We start from the raw sequence: 22,570 nt of genomic DNA on the forward strand, positions 1-22,570 counted from the left end.
ACTTCACATCACATAAGGTATGTCCATTCTCTCATTAGTTAATCTTAATCTTCTTTTAATTAATCAATTAATTAATGCCCACTATTCCTTATGTCTTTGAAATCCCTTGTCTCTTCTCAACTTTGCAACTTGAATACCCATGCTTATACTATAATAGTATATTGTATCCCTTTATTTGTTACAATAATATAAAAAATAATTAATTTTGATGGACCAACTGCGGTAAATTATTTTATTTAGGGTCAGTTTGGATTATTAATTTTTAAAAATTTATTTATTTTTTTAAAAAAGATTTTTTAATCGCTAAAATTTATTCATATTTAGATATATAGATTCTTTAAAAAAAATTAAATATTAAAAACGTATTTTATTTATGGTTTTTTTAAAACAAGATATTGTTAATTTTAGAACAAAATGAATAATTTATTTTTTTAATAAAATATATTTTTTTAAAATATATCTAAATATGTTTAAAAATTAATTAAAATATTTTATTTTTTATAAAAAATATTTTTTTATTCAAATAAATCAATCCAAACTTACACATAGTTATTTAGTTATACTTGTTTTTTAAATAATTATTTATATATTGACGGTCAAAAACGATTATTTTAACTAATGTAACCATATATAATTAAATGCGGAAATAAATTTTTGTACATTGTTAATATATAAAAATTAAATTCTAATATAATTAAAGTGTGAACACAATTCATTGTATATATCCCTTGTTTTTCAATTTTGTGGTTGGTACGTCAAACTAATTATAAGTACCTTAAGATGGGAGACATCGCCTGAATTGATGTCATTATCAAAAATAGTTCTGAATTTTGTAACAAACTCTTGAGAGTATATCCCTTTTGTTGCAAATTTTCTCTATATGCTACCAACACCTATTTGTCTGAATGTAATACCACTTTTATTAACTCATTGACCATTTTAAGTATGACAACAAAAAACTACTTAATTCATCATAGTTTAAATGATTTTATGGTGATTTCATTTCACAAACGCTGCTTTTAGAATTTACTGAGCTTAATATCTTAGGCGGCATTTATTTTTAAGAATAGGACAATATATAATACGAATATAAAATAGAACATAAAAATAGAGATAAAAAATTTTGTGTTTTTATATTCTATTTGATGATAAATTAAAACAAATTATAAAAATTTAATTTATTTTATTTTATTTAAAAAATTTGAGATGAAAAATATAATAATAAAAAATAAAATTATAAAAAATTAATAAAAATAATAAAAAAATAAAAAATAAGTTGTGTCTCTTATTAGTATATGTGTCTTTCCTGTTAAGATGAATATAAAATACACTAATTTAATATTATTAGATACATTATCTCTATTTATATTTCCTCTATCAAATACGATTTTATATATTTGTGTTCTTATTTTAGTATTTTATTTTTATAAACAAATACCATCTTAATTCATGACCTCTCTATAACGAATATATATATATATATATATATATATATATATATATATATATATATATATATATATATATATATATATATAGCTTCTTATATCATATTAAATTTTGTTAGGAAAATTATATCTTCATTATATTTATTACTTTTTGGCCTAATAGTAAACTTTACTCCTATATTACAATGCTTTATTGCAAAGAGTATAGCTAAAAGAAGGTATCATACTTTTGCACTAACCAATAACCATATATAATAGAACTTATGTGATTCTAACTGGTATTTGATTTGAAGATGATGAAATTGTACAATATTTGCACACTAAGTTATCAAATTAAATTAAAGATGAGTATCACAGATATAAGACATAATTTAAATTAGAGTAAAGTATTGTGTTTGTCATCAACGTTTGGGGTAAATCCTATTTATGTCCCTAACGTTTAAATCGTCCTATTTGTATCCCTAACGTTTGTAAAAGTGATTCAATGTTATCCTGCCGTCAATTACACATCATGAACACTTTAGTTTGAGTTTTAAAAATCTCTTCTTGAAGTTAAAATACAAATGTCTGGGATAGAATCGATGATCCACTCAGAAAAATAGCTCATCAAAAGTTAAAACTAATTTCTACAATATTTACATAATTCACTTTTCTAGGGACATAATTGAATCTAAACACAAATAGTGGGTATAATATTAAAATCGAACACATTCAAGTGAGACCTAATTGAAAATGAATACATCCAAGTGAGAATAATTAAAAAATATAATCTGATTTGTTAGTATAATTGATAGTAGAATAACATTGAATCACTTTTATAAACGTTAGGAATACAAATAGGACAATTTAAACGTTAGGGACATAAACAGGACTTACCCCAAATATTGAGGACAAAAACGATACTTTACTCTTTAAATTACCACACTATAGTATTATTGGGCCCTGCATTATTTTCTCATGCATATATTGTATATTTTAAGCCAAGCATAGTTGACCTAATAACTAAGTGCACAACAGCACAAGCATTTTTACCCATGGATAATTAATGGGTTGATTTTGTGCTCATCGCCATAGGGATTAGGGACCCATGTCAATTCCTATTATTTAATTTTTCTGCATTTTGAATATTTATGGAAATAATACTCAATTTGGTTTTAAAAATTATACTCGAACTTCAATTTAGTTCTTAAAATTTTAATTGCTTCAATTTAGTTCTTACACTTTTCAATTGATTCTGTCACATAAAGAAATCACTACAGGAACTAACGTGATTAAAATTTAAAAAATTCAGAAAATAAATTAAAGCAATTGAAAGTTTAAGAACTAAATTAAAATTTGAATATAACTTTAGGACCAAATAGAGTATTTTTTCATATTTATGATTTTATCATCAATTATAAAAGAAAAAAGTTTTTTTTTTTTAAAAAGCTAAAGAATGTGTATATTAAATTAGTAATTTATATGGTTTCAATACCTATATATAAATAATTCTTTTGATTTAAGTCCAACATTTTTTTAAGAGTGTAGCGAATTGATATCTATCAACGACATTAAAAATTAATTTAGTGTAAATATTTTAAGAAATTTCAGTTCTAATAAAAGAAGAGGCATATATAAAGAAAAGTAAAAATAGAAACAAAAAGAATTATTCTTTTAAAAAAAAATGGTTCACTAATGGGTGCTTATTTAATTTCCACAATTTAAGTTTAAGTAAAAGATTGTTGTCTGCAGCTTTAAGGAAGGAAGGAACATTGATAAGCAAGTTTTGAGGTGTGAAATGATGAGAGAAGCCAAAACTATAAGGTGCTTATAGCACTAACAAACTATAATAATCATATGATATAGAAAGAGTAAAATAAAATACACAAATTGATATCCTAATAACAACAACTAACTAACAAAATCATATGGTGGGATCCTTTGACACATCCAAAAAGAGTGATCGTCAAGATTTGATGAAGCTTTTGTGAGTGGTGGGGTTAGGATATATATTATATCATATAGGGTAATATTAGGAGATATATATTATATCAATTCATATGCTTTTCCCCTTTCTCTGTCAAAGTCCATTTATATACCTCATAATCTAGGCTTTGGAAATTGGAATCCACACGAGTGTTTATTAGCAATGTGGTGCTATTATTTGGTCAAATATGGCTCTTTTCAAATCTCAACAACATTGATGGCAATGGCAATGCAATCCATAACTAATTAAACAGTTCAATTAATGTTGATTATGATGTCAATTCAGGGTATTAAACTCTTCTCGAGTTGAGCAAAAAGGAAAGATGAAGGGATGGATTTGAAAACACTTCTACTTTTTTTATGAGAAAAAAAAAAAGAAAATGCTTCTAATATCTAAGACTGCATGCAGATCGAATTGGATCGGATATAATATTTACATTTTTTTTTAGGTTGGATCCGATCTGATCCAATCCACATATTTGTGAATCGAATCGGATCGGATCGAATATTTAAAATGTCTGTATCATTCAAAAAATTGTTTTAAGACCTTGTTTGACTATTTTTACAAAAAAATATCCATAAAATTTATTTTTTTTACATGTTTAAGCTTATTTACTCATAAAATATTATCAATAAAAGTTTTCTTAAATAACAAAAAAAACCACAAGATCTAAGTTTAATTATTCTAAGTTGAAGTATAACATAAAAAATTAAAAACAAGATCATAAAATTCATAAAACAACTCACTAAAATTTATATCACGTAGGATTTACTTTTTTAAACTATGTTATTTATATGAGATGTGATGTGGATATTATGTGATCCATGTGCAGCCTAGGTAAGGTAAAGTGTGGGTTGAGTCTCAACCCTACCCGACCAACCCACACCCTATATATGTATATGTTATATACTTATATAAAAATATGTTTCAAATGGATGTTGAACCAAAAATCTCTAATTAAATACAAAAGATCTTTAGCCATTAAAAGAAGATCATTAATTGATAATTTAATATTTTTTTTACATAAAAGTCAGTTCTATTGTAAATTATTACCAAATTATATAATAATATTGCATTTTTTTTGTAACCCGCGAGTAGAGTTAGATACTCGCGAGTTGACAATAGATAGGGTTAGAGTTGGGATATTCTCAACCCACAAATAAAATAAGGTTGAATTTATATAAAAATCTCAACCTACAAATAAAATAAGGTTGAGTTTATATAAAAATTTCAACCCACAGATATAATTAGAGTTGACTCCATATCCTATCTTATCCTATCTATTGCCACTTCTATGTAGTACTCAACTACTCATTCCTTTCTTTATGGGCCAAAAGGGCCCATTTGTAATGGGCTTTAAGAGTTGCCCACGTTCTACCTGAATTTCTTTTATGAATTACTTTTGGCAAATAAAAAAAAAGAATAGACTTTTTTCTTCTTCAAATCCAAGAAAAAAATATAATTTATTTTTAAATAGAATTTATTTTAACCAACTTAAATTGGTATAACCGTGTATAGTAATTAGCTTATTAGTACGTTTGAACAAACATAGGGAGGTTTGGATCTTGTTTTATGCATATAACTCATTAGTAACAAACATTTAAATAAAACTTAGATCCGTAATGAATTAATTCTTAATCCGTCAAGTTAAGAGACACCATAAAAAACAATTTATTCTTACCAAAAAATTTGTATATGATTTCCAAAAAATTAAATTTGTTCAAAATAGATTATACAAGTTAATTTCATAAATATGAGAATAAGCTTTTCACATGTTATGAAAAACAATTTTTTTGTCTTCTTCTAAAAAACATTTTTTTGTGTGTCTTTTTTTACTTTTTTGCATATTATATCACATTGGTCATCTATTTTAGTATATTACACAAACTAAATAATTATTTAAAAATTAAATTCTAATTCATTCATGTTGGATGAGTTACAACGTGGACCATTGAGAGTTATCATCATGAAAAAGGATGAAATTTTCCAACAAAACAACAATTTTTTTAAAAAAAATTAAATTTTTAGTGTGGGTTGGTGAATTTAAGATGAACTAGAACTTGAAAAGAATGCTACTAAGGAAGCATAGGTGCCACCCTTTTTGAGCAAAGCATCATGTGTGCCTTTCTCAGCAATGACACCATTTTTAACCACAGCAATTAAATGTGCACCCTTAATGGTTGATAACCTATGTGCCACCACAATGGTGGTTCTGTTTACCATAACCCTGTCAAGTGCATCCTGAACCACCTTTTCTGACTCAGCATCTAGTGCACTTGTTGCTTCATCTAGAAGCAATATCTTTGGACTCTTCACTATGGCTCTTGCTATTGCCACCCTCTGCTTCTGACCCCCTGATACTTGAATCCCTCTCTCTCCTACTATTGTCTCATAACCCTGCATGCATATATTCACAAAACATTATACACTTACTGTATCCATAACTACTATTATTAGAATTGTATGTCAATAATTAGATTGAACAAATTCATTTATATATGGTTAATAAAAATTTACAAAAATGTATGGTATGTTTCACTTTTACCTTGTGCAAACTGCTAATGAATTTGTGAGCATTAGCAAGTTGTGCAGCAGCAACAATTTCTGCTTCTGTTGCATTCCCTCCCTTTCCATATGCAATGTTGGCTCTAATGGTGTCATTGAACAACACAGGCTCCTGGCTTACTAGCCCCATTTGCTCCCTAAACCATTTCAGTTGTAGCTTCTTGATTTCTGTTCCATCTAGAGTTATCTCACCTGAATCTGGTTCATAAAATCTTTGCAGCAATGATATTACTGTTGACTTTCCACTCCCACTTTCTCCAACTAGAGCCACTGTCTGAATTTTCATCAACACAATCAAATCAAATCCTTAGATTCTTTCTTAACAAGTGTAAATTACATTGAACTAGTGTATCAATTGGTTCTAAGATACCTGTCCTGAATGAATGGTTAAGGAAAGATCTGTGAATATATGAACATTAGGCCTAGTTGGATACTTGAAAGTGACATGGTTGAATTTAATCTCTCCCTTCACATCTTGCAATGTGATTTCAGACTTATCACTGGAGTCTACTTTTGATTTCTGATCAAGAATGGCAAACACAGAAGCAGCTGAATTTTTTGCTTTGCTTGCGCCCGGGGCGAGTAGGCCGGACTGAGATAATGCTATAGCAGTCATTGTGAGACAAAAAAATACCTGAAAATTATCAAAGAAATCATCAATGCTAGAATAATGTGATAACTTGACCATTACTCCATCAATTCTGGACAGTAGCTTACTCGGAAAACTTCTGACATTGTTGTTTTGCCATCCTTAACAAGCCTGGCACCGGCGTAGAAACTGCATCCATAGACACAGAACAGAAAGAAGATTGATAGGCCATAACCACTTCCACTCACTAAACCTTGCCTTATGCCTGTTTGCATTGGTCCTTCACATTTCTTCTGATATAACTCCATTACCTTCTCTTCTGCACAGAAAGAAGCAACTGTTCTGATATTCCCTACTGCATCATTTGCTACTTGACTTGCTTCCTCATATTGTTTCTATTGAATATAAGAAACATTAACATTGGTCAAATTGATAACTTAGTTGATTCATAAGCACAAACTAATTTAACATAGTATAATATTTCAATTAAGATGGTTCTCTTGCATCCTAAGTTTCCTTTAAGTAACTTTTTCCCACTATAGTTTATAGCTTCATATCTATGGGACACTAACCTTTGCATTTGCACTAAATCCTCTCATGGATCTGATTTGTAAATGTCCATTTAACAACAGAAGAGGCATCATAGCAAGGATAATAAGAGCTAGCTGCCAATTCGCCTCGAACGCAATCACCAAGGCTGTAACTGCAGTGGAAGCATCTTGAACCAACATACCAAGTGCATCCCCAAACAAAGCGCGAAGCGAAGCAGCATCAATTGACAACCTTGCTCCAAGGGCTCCACTTGAATTCTCAGCTTTATCAAACCATCCTACTTCCATGTGAATTATTTTATCAAAACACATAAGCCGAATCCTTTTTATCAACTTAGAACCAGCCACAGAAAAGAAGTAGGACCTCAATGGATGAAATATGAATGCAGCCACACTAAAAGCAACAAATATTAATGCCCAATGCTTTGAATCTTTGCGGAGTTTATCCGCAGGTTCAAAGAAAGTGTTTATCATTTTAGAGACTACAAGCCCCAGAGCAGGTGTAATAGTCCCACATATAACTGCTACCAATGTCCCTAAGAGTAAAACTGGGATTTCAGGCTTGTTAAGACAACCAAGCCTGAAAAATGGAACTTCTGGAGGTGTAGGTGATAATGCTGCTGAAGGAAGAGCTTGAGGTCCTCCTTCTGATGTCATAGCATCTGTTATTCTGAATGAGTGATGATTGCTGTTCCCAATTTCGGATGATCCTCGGCTTGATTGCCTTCCAGAATCTGCAGAGCATTCATCATTCTGTTCTGTCTCCTTTTTTATTTCTTGGAGTCTAATAAGCTGGCTAAAAGCTCCATTAGGATCCTTAATGAGCTCATCATGTGAACCTAATCAGTTTGAAAATATAGAAATGCATCAAATGCAAATGTTCATTAAAAAAAATGATGAAATGTTTAGTATGTCTCTACCTTTCTCTACAACTTTTCCTTGATGAATAACAGCAATTGTGTCAGCATTTCTTATTGTGATTAAGCGATGCGCTACAATAACAGTTGTTCTGTTAACCATTATTCTATCTAGTGTCTCTTGAACCACTCTCTCAGATTCAGCATCAAGGGCACTTGTAGCTTCATCAAGTAACAAGATTCTAGGATCTTTCAGAATTGCTCTTGCTATAGCAATCCTTTGCTTTTGTCCCCCAGAAAGCTGAGTTCCATGCTCACCAACCATCGTGTCGAGTCCCTAAATTTCACCATTTTATAAAAATTTGAAACTGATGTTGAAAAAAAAGAAAATAACACTGAAAAAGTAAGTCAAGATTCTGAAAACTCACATGAGGAAATTTATCTATGAATCTAGCAGCATTAGCAAGTTCTGCTGCAGCTATGATTTCTTCATCTGTTGCACCATCCTTACCATATGCAATATTCTCTTTAATGCTACACAAAAACAGAACCGGCTCCTGGCTAACTAGGCCTATCTTCTGTCTGAGCCATTTCAGTTGAAATTCTCTGAGGTTGATACCATCAATGAGAACTTCACCAGCCTGTGGATCATAAAATCTCTCTATCAAACTAACAACTGTTGATTTCCCACTCCCACTTTGTCCTACCAAAGCTGCAGTAGTGCCACTTGATATTGAAATGGAAAATCCATTGAATATGAGTTCATCTGGTCTTGTAGGATAACTAAAGCAAACCTCTCTAAGTTCTATATCTCCGGAAATATCATCTAGCTTCCGACCAGCCGTGTCATAAGAATCAATATCCGGCTGTCTCTTTATTGTTTCAAACATTTTATAGGCTGCTGCTTGTCCTGCAGCAATTGCAGTTAAGCTTGGAGATGCATGCCCCAGAGACCTATAAACATAATGCACTTGTAAGAACAGTTTAGTTTTATACTGATATCTAATCATGTATTGTCACATCAGTAAAAGTGTTTAATTCGACAATTTTTACAATGTCAGTACATACCAATGAAGGGAAAATTAACTTACAATGATCCAATCAATACTGCAAAAAACACACTCATGACTTCACCTCCTGTATATCCTTTCTCTAGAACCATCTTCCCTCCATACCATACACCCAAAGCATAACTGCTGAAAGCGAGCAATCGAAGCAAACCAAGGCCTAAACCAGCAGCCACTCCTTCTTGCACACCACTCCTATATGCTTTGGTTAAGGATTCATTGTATAAAGCTATAGCTTGATCCTCACCAGTAAAGGATGCAACCTGCATCGGAAGAATGTCTCTATCCTTAATATGCTACTCTCTAAAAGGAAAAAAGGAAAGGCAATGAATGAGTTCTTTGTGGATATTGGCATACAGTTCTAATTGAACCAATAGTCCTGTCAAATATAGTTGCTGCTTCAGAATATGCTGCTTGTCCACGAGATGCCATCTTCACGAAAGCGCAAGTCATTAGAGAACCAGCTAAGACAAGAGGAGGCAGGGAAGATAGCAGGACAAGGGTTAGAAGCCAACCCTTGATGAATGCTATGATAAGCCCTCCTAAAAAGCTTGCCACATATTGTATGAACTGTCCTACCTGATATATATAGTTATAAGAAAGAGAACAGGTTATTCTTATGGTAAAGAATTATAACATTGGGGAGTGGTGCATTTCAATTTTGTACCTTTTCCCCCATGGCTTCTTGAACAAGAAATGTGTCTCCTGACATCCTTTCAGTAACCTCGCCGGTGTTAGTTTCCTTGTCGAAGAAGCCGACATCTTGTCTCAGAATTGCTTTGAGGTATAAGCCTCTTATTCTTGCAGCTTGTCTCTCCCCAGTGATCACCCAACAAGAAACCTCTAGAATATTTTTCATGTAAGGATAATAAGCATAATTAGAATGTTAGATTAAGCCTAAGTATATGGTAATCATAATTAGCATAGAATTTGGCATGCTTACGCAAAAATGCTGCAAACAAGGCAGCTATACCCAAGCATAGAAACTTCAGAGAGACCTAAAGCAATAAAATGAACCATTTTAGATTATAAGACAATGAAATGTGGAGAATCAGAACCAAATTGTTACCTTAATGCTAATTCACAAGGTTATTGCATAATAGTAGAATTATTGAGACTAGTTAAATGATTACACTTCAGTGTGTAATAAAAATTACTTTGCATTTGTTTGGTTCAATAAAAATGTAGAATAAGAAGGGTGAAAGAGGTGTTAACACCATTTAGATGCTCATAAAGACATTTACCTATTCTCATGTCTTGAGAACACTGATTCTTAGTGAAAGAGTGCTAGTTATTTACCTTGGAAACTTCATGAACAACTTGTTTGTTGCTACCATTTCTTCCAAAAGCATCAATTGTATCTCCAATTAGTACACTCATTAAAGGGTTGGATATTCCATTCCCAACTGCACTTATTGTCCCAACAAACATAAGCAAATGATCCCAAGAATCTGCAAATGAGAAAAGCTTGTAAAAGGGTACTGTTTTATTGCTTTCAGTTTTGGCCTTGTTCTTCTTTGGAGCCTCCTCCCTTCCCTTAATTTCTTGCGAATTTTCGTGATTCGGAATCTGTGAATGACTTACTGATCCTGTCACCTCACATGAAGTAATATCTCCATCTATACTTTCCTCAACTACCATTTTCCTCAATTAAAGGCTATGTTGAGGAAAAGAAAAAAAAAAAAAAAAGAGAAAACATTTCAAAAGCTATGTAAATTGACATCATGTTGACTTAACCAAAACCATAGAGACTAGAGAAGAACGAAGATTGAAGAGAGGAAGAAAAATGAGTTACCAAAGAAACCAGAATAGGCCAAGAGAGAGAACCAAAATGCAAGTTGCACTTACAAAACCAGAACCAGTAATCAAAACATATTCAAGAACAATATAAATAGATCCACTATTGTAATAAGACTAAGTATTGTTATACTTACACCTTCAAGTAACTTTTTATAGAATGAGTTTTATCAAGTCATGTATATAATCATAATAATCAAGCTTATCAAATTTCTAAAAATTTGGATATCAAGTTACTTACATCTACACATGTAAGGCAAGGGCACACACAAACCTTTTTCCTTTACAAACTTGAAGTAGTTCAAGTCTTCTAAGAATGATGAGAGAACAGCAATTTGAAAGCAACAAGGGAATTAAGCAAAAACTATATAAGACTGGTTGAGCCTAGTTGGCGTTAGCCTACTAATGCAAGTTAACATTGTTTTATCTTTTAAATTATGATGAGATAAAGCAAAAAGAGTAGAACAGAATTAGATACCTTTGGCCAAAATAACAATTTATTTGTATGGTTTAGATGCAAAACAACATATGAGAGATTCTAATGAAGTCAGAAAATACACTTACAATCATAATAATAATACACTCAATCTACCAAAGAAAACTATGTAATAAAAACTGATGTACCATATAACCGGAATCTTATTCTTTCTGTCAAAACAGTTTTACTCTAGTATAATTATATTTTGTGTATTAATTATTAAACTTAAGTTCAAACCTGATCATTTTAATAAAGTCAATATATGTTTTTTATTTCTTCAAATGCTTGTGAAAATAAAAACTACTATATGCACACAAAAAATTAGTCATTATTTAACTTATTTTCATTATGTATTTTATATTTTAACAAATATAACTGTATATGTGGCTGGTTTTTTTTTTTATACATAGTATGGTTATATAAAAATACTTCAAAAATAGAAACCAAACTTGAATACTTGTAGAATTCTAGTCTGATACTAACGGCTCAACTGCAGCCATCTTTAACATTTTTCCTCTTATATTTGGCCCTACATTGACTTTATGGTTTAGTGAATCAGGTGTAGCAATAGCACAATTTCTTAATAAGTTATAACATAAATCTTGAAAAAAAATAAGATTATTTAGACAAAGATTATCAGTGATCATATATATAAGAACTTTGTTGCCTTGTTATGCATGCTAATGGTAACCTACTAATGTAAGAAACATATTTTTATCCCTCTTTTAATTTTTAACAAAAATACTATCGGTATATAAAAAATCAACTACTAAATCAATCTTTATGTATTCGTTTATAAATAAAGTATTATTTAACTTATTTTTAAACATTTTTTTTAAGGAAAAAAGATCTTTTAAAAACAGATAAAAATTATAACTTCTCAAAAAAGATATTTTTTATTTATTTTTTTAGTAATTTTATTTTTACTATAAAAAATTTGTCAAATACGTTAAAAAAAATCTTTTTCAATGGAAAAAGATTTTTTTTATCAAAATAATGGCACTCAAACAACAAACACTTAATATTATTCTATAAGAATGACTGATTTTTTATTTACAGATAGGATAGTTCAATTTTTAAATATAGTTAATTTTTGGCTATGATAAAAACTTGAAATATAGTCTTGCAGCGAAAATTCAAAAGTCTTTGTTGACCTGCATTCTAAGATATAGGAGCTTGCACAAATATTGAATTGAACCCTAATTATTTTAACTCGAAATTATACAAACCTTTTTTTAGTCCCATGTGATTTTTTTTTTTCTCTCTCTCTAAAACATTAACCTTATACTACGAAATTAAACCTATATTATTAATTTACTATATATGATAGTACAACTAAATTAAAAAAAAAAAAAAACTAATAATCAATAGTTTCAAATCTCCTCATACATTTTTGTCCTTTGCTTACACATCGTTATGCTAATACTTTGACTCAACTCAAAATATTTGGTGACCACATGATGGTTTCTTAATAATAAATAGAAGTATTTTTATAATTCCCTCTTTTTCAAATCGCATTATCATGACAATTTCATTTTCAAGACCATTTTTTCTTGATCATACATGCATATAAAATTATAAATATGATTGTATACAGTACAAATCTTTGGTATGAAAATGATATAATAAATTGTTTAGTTAATCATACTAGTGTTATTTTAAAGAATAGGTAGCAAATAGCTACTAGCATCTTAAAAGGGGAGAAAATTAAATATACAAATTATATATATACGTACCAAAAGATAAAATAAAATATATACACATTATGACAGCCTATGAATTTTATAGTAAAAATAATATAGGGTGGGAATATGTAGAGTCATAGACTCCTCAAGTAGGTTCTCCTGTCCCAGTAACATGGTACAGACATGTTTCAGTAAAAGGTGATTTACAACAAAGATTGGTAATGTCTAATAAATGCATTACATTAACTAGGTCAGTGACTACTATATAATAACTGTTTTATGAGGTACATATGGAATACATGATTGGTTGTGGTAGAAATTGTTTTAGCATCTAGTGTATTGGTTTGAGCATATGATTCTGTTAATTAGTTAAATGATTTGATTGAAAAAATTAATTAAGTTTTCAAAAGCTGAATGTGGTGATGTGGTCCTAACTGAAGCTAACAACTCATCAATTTAAATTTGGTTCTCTATAGTACAACTCTTTTGACATTTAACAATTAAAAAGTAAAATGCATCAATCTCCTATATAATTTTTATTTTGTCTTTGTCATTATTAACATGACTTGATAAATTGTGCCAACCCCTCTTTGTATTTTTTTTCTTTCATTTATTTTTTATATATATATAAATGTGTGTGTATATTTGCAGTTATTCAATTTGGCTTTTTCAGAATTATGATTCCAGAATGAAAATATATTCTCCAGCTTTAGTTTCTCTTTGATGTACCACCAGCAAGAATGTTTAGGCCAAAAACTATTGCAAACTGGTATTATTTGTTCTTGTTTTGTTTGTTCTCCTCATAATTTGATTTCATGCTGTCTGTTAAGCTCTGAGCTCAATAAGATTTAATTGTTCTTAATATCTCTATGAGTACATGCATGCTTTCAAGTTCCAACCACAAACATTGTAATTGTTGTCTTCATCTCTTGAGGAATCATTTTTCTTATATTGGCAATTGATAGGAATAATAAAAAAAAAAAGAAAAAAAAAAGATTGATACTTGAATTGAGAAGATGTGTTATTACTTATTTCTTTTCACTAGACTTAAACCTGTGCACATTGTGCAGAATGAATATGCATATATAATTGTTAACACAATGTACTACATAAAATAAAGTAGATACAAAATTTCTCAAAGATGAATAAATTGTATTCATCTGAAAATCAATCTAAGATGAAGCACTTGTGTGCAATGCTACCAATGAAGCATAGTCACCTCCCTTATTGAGCAAAGCTTCATGCTTACCCTTCTCTGCAATAGCACCATTCTTAACTACTGCAATCAAATCAGCACCTTTGATTGTAGATAGCCTATGTGCCACCACAATGGTGGTTCTGTCCACCATAACCCTGTCAAGTGCATCCTGAACCACTTTCTCAGACTCAGCATCAAGTGCACTTGTTGCTTCATCTAGAAGCAATATCTTGGGATTCTTAACTATGGCTCTTGCAATCGCCACTCGCTGCTTCTGGCCACCGGATAATTGGACGCCACGCTCGCCTACTATCGTGTCATAACCCTGCATGTATAACATAACATTCTTATGAATTCAGAACTATAATCCTAGGAGTGTCCAATTAACATAAGTTGAAAACTTGCACTAGTCCTAAGAGAGAATAAGGTAATAATGAATTGATGGTTCATTTTTAGTGTAAACATAGCATTTGTTTTAGGATTGTGCGAAAGAAACTGAAATCAGAAAAGACTGAAAATGAAAATAAGAATCAATCAGGACTTAAACTTTGCAATTTAATTACCTGCTGCAAACTACTAATGAACTTGTGAGCATTAGCAAGTTCTGCTGCAGCTATGATTTCTGCTTCTGTTGCATCTCCTCCTTTTCCATATGCGATGTTGGCTCGGATCGTGTCGTTGAACAAAACAGGCTCTTGGCTAACCAAACCCATCTGTTGTCTTAGCCACTTAACTTGAAGTGTTTGGATATCATTTCCATCAAGTGTAATGTGACCTGAATCAGGGTCATAAAATCTTTGTAGCAATGCTATCACTGTTGACTTTCCACTTCCACTTTCTCCAACCAGTGCAACTGTCTGAAATTTTATGAACACAACAATCCATTTGTTACTTTCTAATACTCAATTTTGGAAGAAAAAATATTTCTTTTAAGAAGCAATTAAGAAACCACCTTGCCACTACGAATTGTCAAGCTAAGATTGCGGAATATTTGAACATCAGGCCTAGTTGGATACTTGAAACTGACATGGTGAAGCTCAATTTCTCCCTTAACTTCATGTGTTAATCCAGATTCCTCACTGGGGTCTATTCGCGACTTTCGATCAAGAATGGCGAATATAGATGCTGCAGCGCTTTTCGCTTTGGTTGAGTCAGGGACTAAGGAGCTGGATTGAGAGATTCCAATAGCTGCCATGCTGAGAGCAAAGAAGACCTGCAAACCAAGAAAACAAGATCATCAAATACTATTAAAAGAAATGATAGTGAACAAGTTAGGAGAGAAATTAAACTTAAACATACTCTGAAGACATCTGAGAATGTTGATTTTCCATCATCCACGAGACGAGCTCCGGCATAGAAGCTAGTTGCATAAACACAATACATCATGAAGAATGATACTCCAAAACCTATACCACTGATTATTCCCTTTCTTATCCCTGTCTTGATCGGTCCTTCGCATTTTTCGCGGTATAAGTCCATCACCTTCTCTTCAGCACAGAAGGAAGCAACTGTTCTAATACTCCCTACAGCATCATTTGCCACTTGACTTGCTTCCTCATATAATTTCTGTGTAGAAAAAAAAAAAAAGAAATTTGTATCTTATACTTAGCATGATGTGAGAAATGCACAAAGAAATGGATCTGATTCTGATCAAACCTTTGCATCAGAGCTGAATCCTGTCAAGAACTTGAACTGCACATATCCATTTAGCCCCAACAAAGGCGCCAAAGCGAGAACTATAAGAGCAAGTTGCCAGCAGGCATCAAAAGAAATCACCAAGGCAGAAACTGCTGTAGCAATGTTTTCAACCATCAATCCAAGTGCATCCCCGACTATAGCTCGGATCGAAGCAGCATCAGTAGCAAGCCTAGCACCAATCGCTCCGCTTGAATGATCAGCTTCGTCGAACCAGCTCACCTCCATATTGACCACTTTCTCGAAACATATCTCCCGGATCCTCTTGATCAACTTACCACCGGCGACGGCGAAAAGGTAGAATCTAGAAGGGTACACAAACAATGATAGTGCTCCAAGTCCAACAAACACCAGTGCCCAAATTCTAGAATCGTGGCGAAGCTTATGAGCCGGTTCATAGAAAATTGTGATCATTTTCGAAAGCACTAGGCCGAAAGCTGGAAATATCAAGCCACTTATCACTGCAGCTACTGATCCCATGAATAAGACTGGAATCTCAGGCTTGTTTAGAGAAGCGAGGCGAAGAAGAGGAACTTCCGGTGGCGGAGGTGAGACAGTTGAAGAAGTAGGAGCTTCAGGTGGCAATTCCGTGATGCCAACTGCTGTAGGAACCGGAAACGGTGCTGTCAATGAGTGGCGGCCGCTGTTTCCAATTCCGAATGATTCTTGATGGCTTAGAGATCTTATAGAAGAAGATCGATGACTCGAGATTCTTCCAGAATGCAAAATACTTTCTGGTTTGTCTTTGTGATTTGCGCCTTTAACTTCTTGCAGCCTAATTAACTGGCTATAGGCCCCCTCAGGATCACGCGTGAGCTCAGCATGCGAACCTGAATAATAGGCAATTGTAAGAAAAACAGAATTCTTTCTAAGCTAACTATGAAGGTTTCTTTCAACAAGATAATGAGATTTCTACCTCTTTCTACTATTTTTCCTTGATGAATAACAGCAATGGCATCAGCGTTTCTTATAGTACTTAGACGATGCGCGACAATGACAGTTGTTCGGTTTACCATTATTCTGTCCAATGCCTCCTGTACTATCCTCTCAGATTCGGCATCAAGCGCACTTGTAGCTTCATCAAGAAGTAAGATTCTTGGATCTTTCAAAATCGCTCTTGCTATTGCAACTCTCTGCTTTTGTCCTCCTGAGAGCTGAGTTCCATGCTCACCAACCATTGTATCCAATCCCTAATTTCATAATTTAAAAAACCATTGAGCTAAAGCACCGTTCATTCATAACAAGAACACTATAAGATTTCGCTGTTTCGGTGTTTACCTGAGGAAGCTTATCTATGAATTTTGCAGCATTGGCGAGTTCTGCTGCGGCTCGGATTTCTTCATCGGTTGCACCGTCTTTTCCATAAGCAATGTTCTCTTTAATGCTACTAGCAAAGAGAACTGGTTCCTGGCTAACTAGGCCAATTTTCTGCCTGATCCACTTAAGCTGAAATTCTTTGAGGTTGATACCATCAATGAGAACTTCACCAGCCTGTGGATCGTAGAATCTCTCAATCAAACTAACAACTGTTGATTTCCCACTCCCACTTTGTCCCACCAGAGCTGCAGTAGTTCCACTCGGTATCGAAAGCGAAAATCCATTGAATATCAGTTCATCCGGCCTTGTAGGATAACTAAAGCAGACCTCCCTAAGCTCTATGTCTCCACGAATGTCGTCGAGCTTTAGACCGTTGGGATCAGAAGCATCGATTTCCGGCTTCCTTTTAATTGTTTCAAACATCTTAAACGCCGCCGCTTGCCCTGCAGCAAACGCGCTTAGGCTCGGCGATGCCTGACCAAGAGACCTGAAGTAGAAAATAAGTTGTTTCAACCTGCTGTACTCTCGTGTATTCTAATTTATTAGGATCCTAAATTATGCTTTTTAATAATATCTTTCACTTTAAGAAAGAAAAAGATGCTTGCAACTAACAACTTACATGGATCCGGTCAATAGAGCAAAGATTACAGTGATAACCTCGCCTCCATTATATCCTTTCTCGATTACCATTTTGGCGCCATACCATATAGCCAAACCATAAGTAGAAATTATAACAAAATACAGTACGCCAAAACCGAAACCAGAAGCCAGGGCCTCTTGCAAACCGGTCTTGTAAGCTTTGATTAGTGACTGATTATACTTAATTACAGCTTGTTTCTCCCCAGTGAATGATGCAACCTGCAATTCATGATTGGAGAAATGGATGTCATTCATTTCACATGTTTTATACAATCATAAAAGTGGAAACTTTGCAACGAGTGTTGATACCGTTCGAATGGAGCCTATAGTCTGCTCTACTACGCTTGCTGCAGCAGAATAAGCTGTTTGTCCGCGAGAAGATGTTTTTTGAATAACCAGGGTCATTACAGCACCAGACATCACAAGAAGTGGAATAGAAGAGAGCATGACAACTGATAGAAGCCATCCTCTGACAAATGCTATGATAAAACCTCCAACGAATGTTGCCATCAACTGTATAAACTGCCCTACCTGAATGAATCAGATAACAAAAGCAATAAGTAAACTAAATTTAGTAATTTGCAGTTTGCAGTAAACTCATACTTTTTTCCTTTCAGTGTTTCCATATTTTTGTATGGTGGTTTATAGATACCTTCTCTCCCATGGCGTCTTGAATAAGAACAGTATCGCCGGACATCCTTCCAACAACCTCGCCGGTATTCGTTTCCTTGTCGAAGAAGCTAACATCCTGCCTCAAGATTGTTTGAAGGTATAAGCCTCTGATTCGTGCTGCCTGTCTCTCCCCAGTAACCATCCAACAAGCCACCTCTGTTACACAAAAAACAATTTTCATGTCGAGGTACATTAATTTTTTTAATTGAACAAAAAAAAAAATACAGAGAAGTTTATTATGTCTACTCACGCATGAGTGATGCGAAAAAGGTTCCCACAGCCAAGTACACAAATTTCAGTGACACCTGAAAAAAAAATGATTAATTGTGATGTGAACAAACTGAAGAATTTTCAGTTCCAAAAAGTGAACTTCATACAGAGGAGAAGAATTAGAATAGTTAGTTACCTTGGAAACTTCATCAACAACTTCTTTGGTGTTTGAGTTTCCTCCAAATGCATTGATCATATTCCCAAATATTAGAGTCATTAATGGCATGGAGATTCCATTACCAATAGCACCAACTGTTCCAACAAGCATCAACAAACGATCTAACCGATCAGCAAATGAGAAAAGCTTGTACAATGGCACTGTGTCTTTTCCTTCATCTTTCTCCTTTCCCTTCTTTGGATCTTGATTCATCTCAGGGCCTGCTACTTTCGAAGAACTCGCAGTATCATTACCTTCCATTTTCATGGAGGAAGAAGAAGGCTCCTTTTGCTCACAAGCCTCTCTACCAATGATGTTTAAATGGGTAACAGGTTCTGGAAAAAAGCATCACGGGTTCAAGTTGATTAGTAGTCTTACACACACAAAAAAAAAGTCTTTTGCCATGCATGAAATTTCCATGTTCTTACTTTTTCCTAGTTAACTACGTGATTATTGTGGTTGGTGAAGAAAATGTTGGGTTCTAACAAAACAATTAGTCCTATATGGAAAATAAATGCTCTGAGAAAACAGAGAAAAAGGAAAAAAAAAAGAAAGAAATGAACCTTTTTTTTTCTGGCTTCAATGAAGATGAAAAAGTAGCCGTAGCAAGCAACAGAAGAGTGATAGTTCGTTATATTGGCAACTGTCTATATATATAGATGAAAGATTTGGTCAAATTATTTTAAATGGGAAAAGAATCTAAAAGTCGCATATTTCGTAATCCGCACGTTTCTTAAACTTTTTGTTAGTTGTTCTTGTTTGGGTCTCAGGAAAGATCAGATATTTGGTGCGAAGCTGCATAGTCTCTTCCCTTGTCGCATTCAGTCCCATAGCTGCAAGGCTGTTTTATTTGTTTTTAAAATAATAAAATATATTATCGCTTTACCTCACTACTAAATATAATAAGTTGATACTCCTAGGAAGACATCTTCACATAAAGATATTGTTACAGACTATTAAATAAATTAATATATTTGATTAAATATGTTTAATTAACCATCTAAAAATTTATAATGTCATTTTCACATAAAGATGTCATCATGTGAGTATTCCTTGGGTTAATGTTCAAATTCATTCACGAAAGATCACGTAATCTTCATGTTAAGTGCCACGTGACATGATGACGTGACACGCCACATGGCAGGTCAGTGACACGTGGCACGTCACGTGACAGGTCAGTGCCACGTGTCACTTGACATATAAAATTTTTTTATTAGTCAAAATAGTTCTTGAAAGTTTAGACGTAAGTCATTTTCATCCCTCAAATTTTAAAAATTAGTCAAACTAGTCCTTATATAATTTTTTTTATTTTTTCTTCATAAAATTATCTCTCTCTTTTAATTCTTCTCAAAATCTCTCTTATTCTTTTCTATTCTAAAACATTTTTTGTTATATTACTATATTTTGCTGGAATATATATATATATATATATATATACACTCAAAATTGAAATGTATGTATTTATTAACCTAAACAAAGTTATATGCTCAAAATCAAAAATTATGTATGTTAACCTAAACAAAGTTGATACCACTATTTTTTTTCTACTAAATTTTTTTTCCATTACGGTATTACTTATATATAGGAGGTAATGGTAGTGATATTTAGAGTCAAAATTCAAGAAGATCTACAAATTTTGCTTCAATTCCAAACTTTACAGAATATTAAAAATTTGTTGGTTAATTATTATTATTATAAATGAATTGCTTCTTAAGCGTAATACGTGCAAACATCATAATAAATTTTTGTGTGTTTCATATGTTTGAGATAGATTATATAATTTTTCTTTTAATTTCATAAATCAACGAGATAAAATGAAATAGAAAATATTATACCTATGCATAAGACAGACTACTCCGCACTAGTACATTATATAAATAGATATACTCCGTATTAAAATAAAATTCTTTTTGTTTTAAATGAAATATTCAAAAAATCATATTAGAATATTAAGATTCAAAAAGTGATTCCATAAACCAGTTTTTCAATTATTGAGTTTTACTATATAAATTAAATAATAATAAAAATTATAATTTTAAAAAATTTAAAAGATTTAAAATTTAAAATAATTACTATATTATTTAGTAAAATTTAAAATATTAAATTTTAAATATATAATTAACAATAATTTGATAAACTCATTTAAATAAAAAAAATTTCACATAAAAAATTACAATTTGAAAATGTAAAATTTTAAAATACAAATGACAAAATAACTTTATAAAAATTTAATTATTTTTATTATTTTATGTAAAGAGAATTTTGTTTATTAAGGTTTAAAAAATAATATTAAAATTAGTAATATAAAAAAATATTATAAATTTAATATTATAAAAAATTATATAAAGACTAGTTGGACTAATTTTTAAAATTTGAGGGATGAAAATGACTTACGTCTGGATTTTTAAAGGCTATTTTGACTAATAGAAAACTTTTTTATATGTCAAGTGACACGTGGCATGCCACGTGTCACTGACTTGTCACGTGACGTGCCACGTGTTACTGACCTGTCACGTGGCACTTAACGTGACACGTCATCATCCAATTGACGAAAGGACTAATTTGACTAACAGTTTATTTTTCAGGGACTAATTTGATTAAAAAAATCATTCGAAGACGAAAATGAAGATCGCGTAATCTTTCAGGGACGAATTTGAACATTAACCCGAATATTTCTTATATAATAAAGGCTTAATAATTTTGTTGTTTTTTATATTTTTATCAAATTTTTAATTAGATATTTATATTTTTTTTAAATTAGATTCTTACATAATTTTAATTTTATAATTAAGTCATTTTTAGTATAAAAATATAAAAATTAATTGAATATTTTTTCATAAATTAAAGATATTTATAATTAAAAATTTAACTAAATCTTTGATCGTATATATTTTTTAAAAAATATTTTATTAATTTTAACGTTTTTAACATAAAAAATACCTAATTAAAAGTAATATAATAAGTTAATTAAAATATATATATATATATATATATATATATAAACCTAATAAAAATTTGATAAATTTATAAGGCCAGCGGAATAATTAAACCTACAATAAAAGAAAAAGAAAATACATTCTTGTTTCAATAATTTTTTTAGTATAGAAAGCTTTACACTTCCTATTATTGTCACATTCGGTGTTTATAAGCTAATAAGATGTTAATTTTTTATGTTTTTTTAGGTGAACAATAAGATGTTAATTAATTGCCCTGCTTGACGATTAACATACATTTTTGTATTTTTTAGGATTTAAATTATATCTTTTAGAATTCAAATAAAATATGGGAGTTGCCGCAAGTTTTTTATTATGAAGAAAAGGAAAACAATTTCATATTATAAAACTGATATTTTAGAATTTGTGCCCAGGAATTTAATTATGTGTAAAAAATAGTGAAAATGTTAATCTCATTATGTTTCTAATTATATGTAGAAAATGATGGAAACTGAAACCCTACCAAATCATTATAACTTGAATATTATTTATTGAAAAAAGTTCTTGGCTAGTAAAATTTATTATCTTTTATTAGTATTTTTTATGATTAATTTAATTTTTTTAGTCTAATAATTTAATAATATATGTTTAATTCATACTTTTAAATATTGTTAGTTAATAATTGG

At 31.4% G+C, this 22,570-nt stretch overlaps 2 protein-coding genes across 4 annotated transcripts; both read right to left on the bottom strand.

Annotated features, from left to right (window-relative positions):
- Window positions 1–5,309: 5,309 nt before the first annotated feature.
- Window positions 5,310–11,326, bottom strand: LOC112707230 (ABC transporter B family member 11). Of its 3 annotated transcripts, none has more exons than XM_025758913.3 (13): window positions 11,115–11,326; window positions 10,343–10,700; window positions 9,987–10,041; window positions 9,711–9,886; window positions 9,401–9,622; window positions 9,068–9,306; window positions 8,405–8,930; window positions 8,040–8,313; window positions 7,141–7,958; window positions 6,697–6,963; window positions 6,350–6,613; window positions 5,960–6,253; window positions 5,310–5,811 (listed from the first exon to the last, which is right to left on the bottom strand). In XM_025758913.3, the coding sequence occupies exons 2-13, from the start codon at window positions 10,682–10,684 to the stop codon at window positions 5,458–5,460; spliced, it is 3,831 nt and encodes a 1,276-aa protein (XP_025614698.1). In that variant the 5' UTR covers window positions 10,685–10,700; window positions 11,115–11,326; the 3' UTR covers window positions 5,310–5,457. The 3 variants fall into 3 exon arrangements, with proteins under 3 accessions (XP_025614698.1, XP_072058131.1, XP_072058135.1); XM_072202030.1 differs by having other exon boundaries at window positions 11,082–11,216; XM_072202034.1 differs by lacking the exons at window positions 9,987–10,041; window positions 10,343–10,700; window positions 11,115–11,326 and having other exon boundaries at window positions 9,401–9,475; window positions 9,559–9,622; window positions 9,711–9,786.
- Window positions 11,327–13,999: 2,673 nt separating this feature from the next.
- Window positions 14,000–19,699, bottom strand: LOC112707250 (ABC transporter B family member 11). Its single transcript, XM_025758922.3, has 13 exons — window positions 19,515–19,699; window positions 18,931–19,286; window positions 18,775–18,829; window positions 18,505–18,680; window positions 18,162–18,383; window positions 17,833–18,071; window positions 17,175–17,700; window positions 16,813–17,086; window positions 15,858–16,726; window positions 15,501–15,767; window positions 15,154–15,414; window positions 14,765–15,058; window positions 14,000–14,526 (listed from the first exon to the last, which is right to left on the bottom strand). Exons 2-13 carry the CDS (start codon window positions 19,216–19,218, stop codon window positions 14,176–14,178), a joined length of 3,822 nt encoding a protein of 1,273 aa, XP_025614707.1. The 5' UTR covers window positions 19,219–19,286; window positions 19,515–19,699; the 3' UTR covers window positions 14,000–14,175.
- Between the last annotated feature and the right edge of the window lie 2,871 nt (window positions 19,700–22,570).

Source organism: Arachis hypogaea, chromosome 1, assembly GCF_003086295.3.
Source record: "Arachis hypogaea cultivar Tifrunner chromosome 1, arahy.Tifrunner.gnm2.J5K5, whole genome shotgun sequence".
Taxonomy (NCBI): domain Eukaryota; kingdom Viridiplantae; phylum Streptophyta; class Magnoliopsida; order Fabales; family Fabaceae; genus Arachis; species Arachis hypogaea.

Excerpts from the sequence above, each read along its gene's own strand:
- LOC112707230 (XM_025758913.3), bottom strand. The coding sequence starts at position 10,684 with ATGGTAGTTGAGGAAAGTATAGATGGAGATATTACTTCATGTGAGGTG. Across the intron at positions 8,314-8,404 it reads TCATAGATAAATTTCCTCAT|GGACTCGACACGATGGTTGG; the intron begins GTGAGTTTTCAG and ends GGTGAAATTTAG. Across the intron at positions 5,812-5,959 it reads TCATTAGCAGTTTGCACAAG|GGTTATGAGACAATAGTAGG; the intron begins GTAAAAGTGAAA and ends ATATGCATGCAG.
- LOC112707250 (XM_025758922.3), bottom strand. The coding sequence starts at position 19,218 with ATGAAAATGGAAGGTAATGATACTGCGAGTTCTTCGAAAGTAGCAGGC. Across the intron at positions 18,681-18,774 it reads CTTTTTCGCATCACTCATGC|AGGTGGCTTGTTGGATGGTT; the intron begins GTGAGTAGACAT and ends TTTGTGTAACAG. Across the intron at positions 17,087-17,174 it reads TCATAGATAAGCTTCCTCAG|GGATTGGATACAATGGTTGG; the intron begins GTAAACACCGAA and ends TTATGAAATTAG.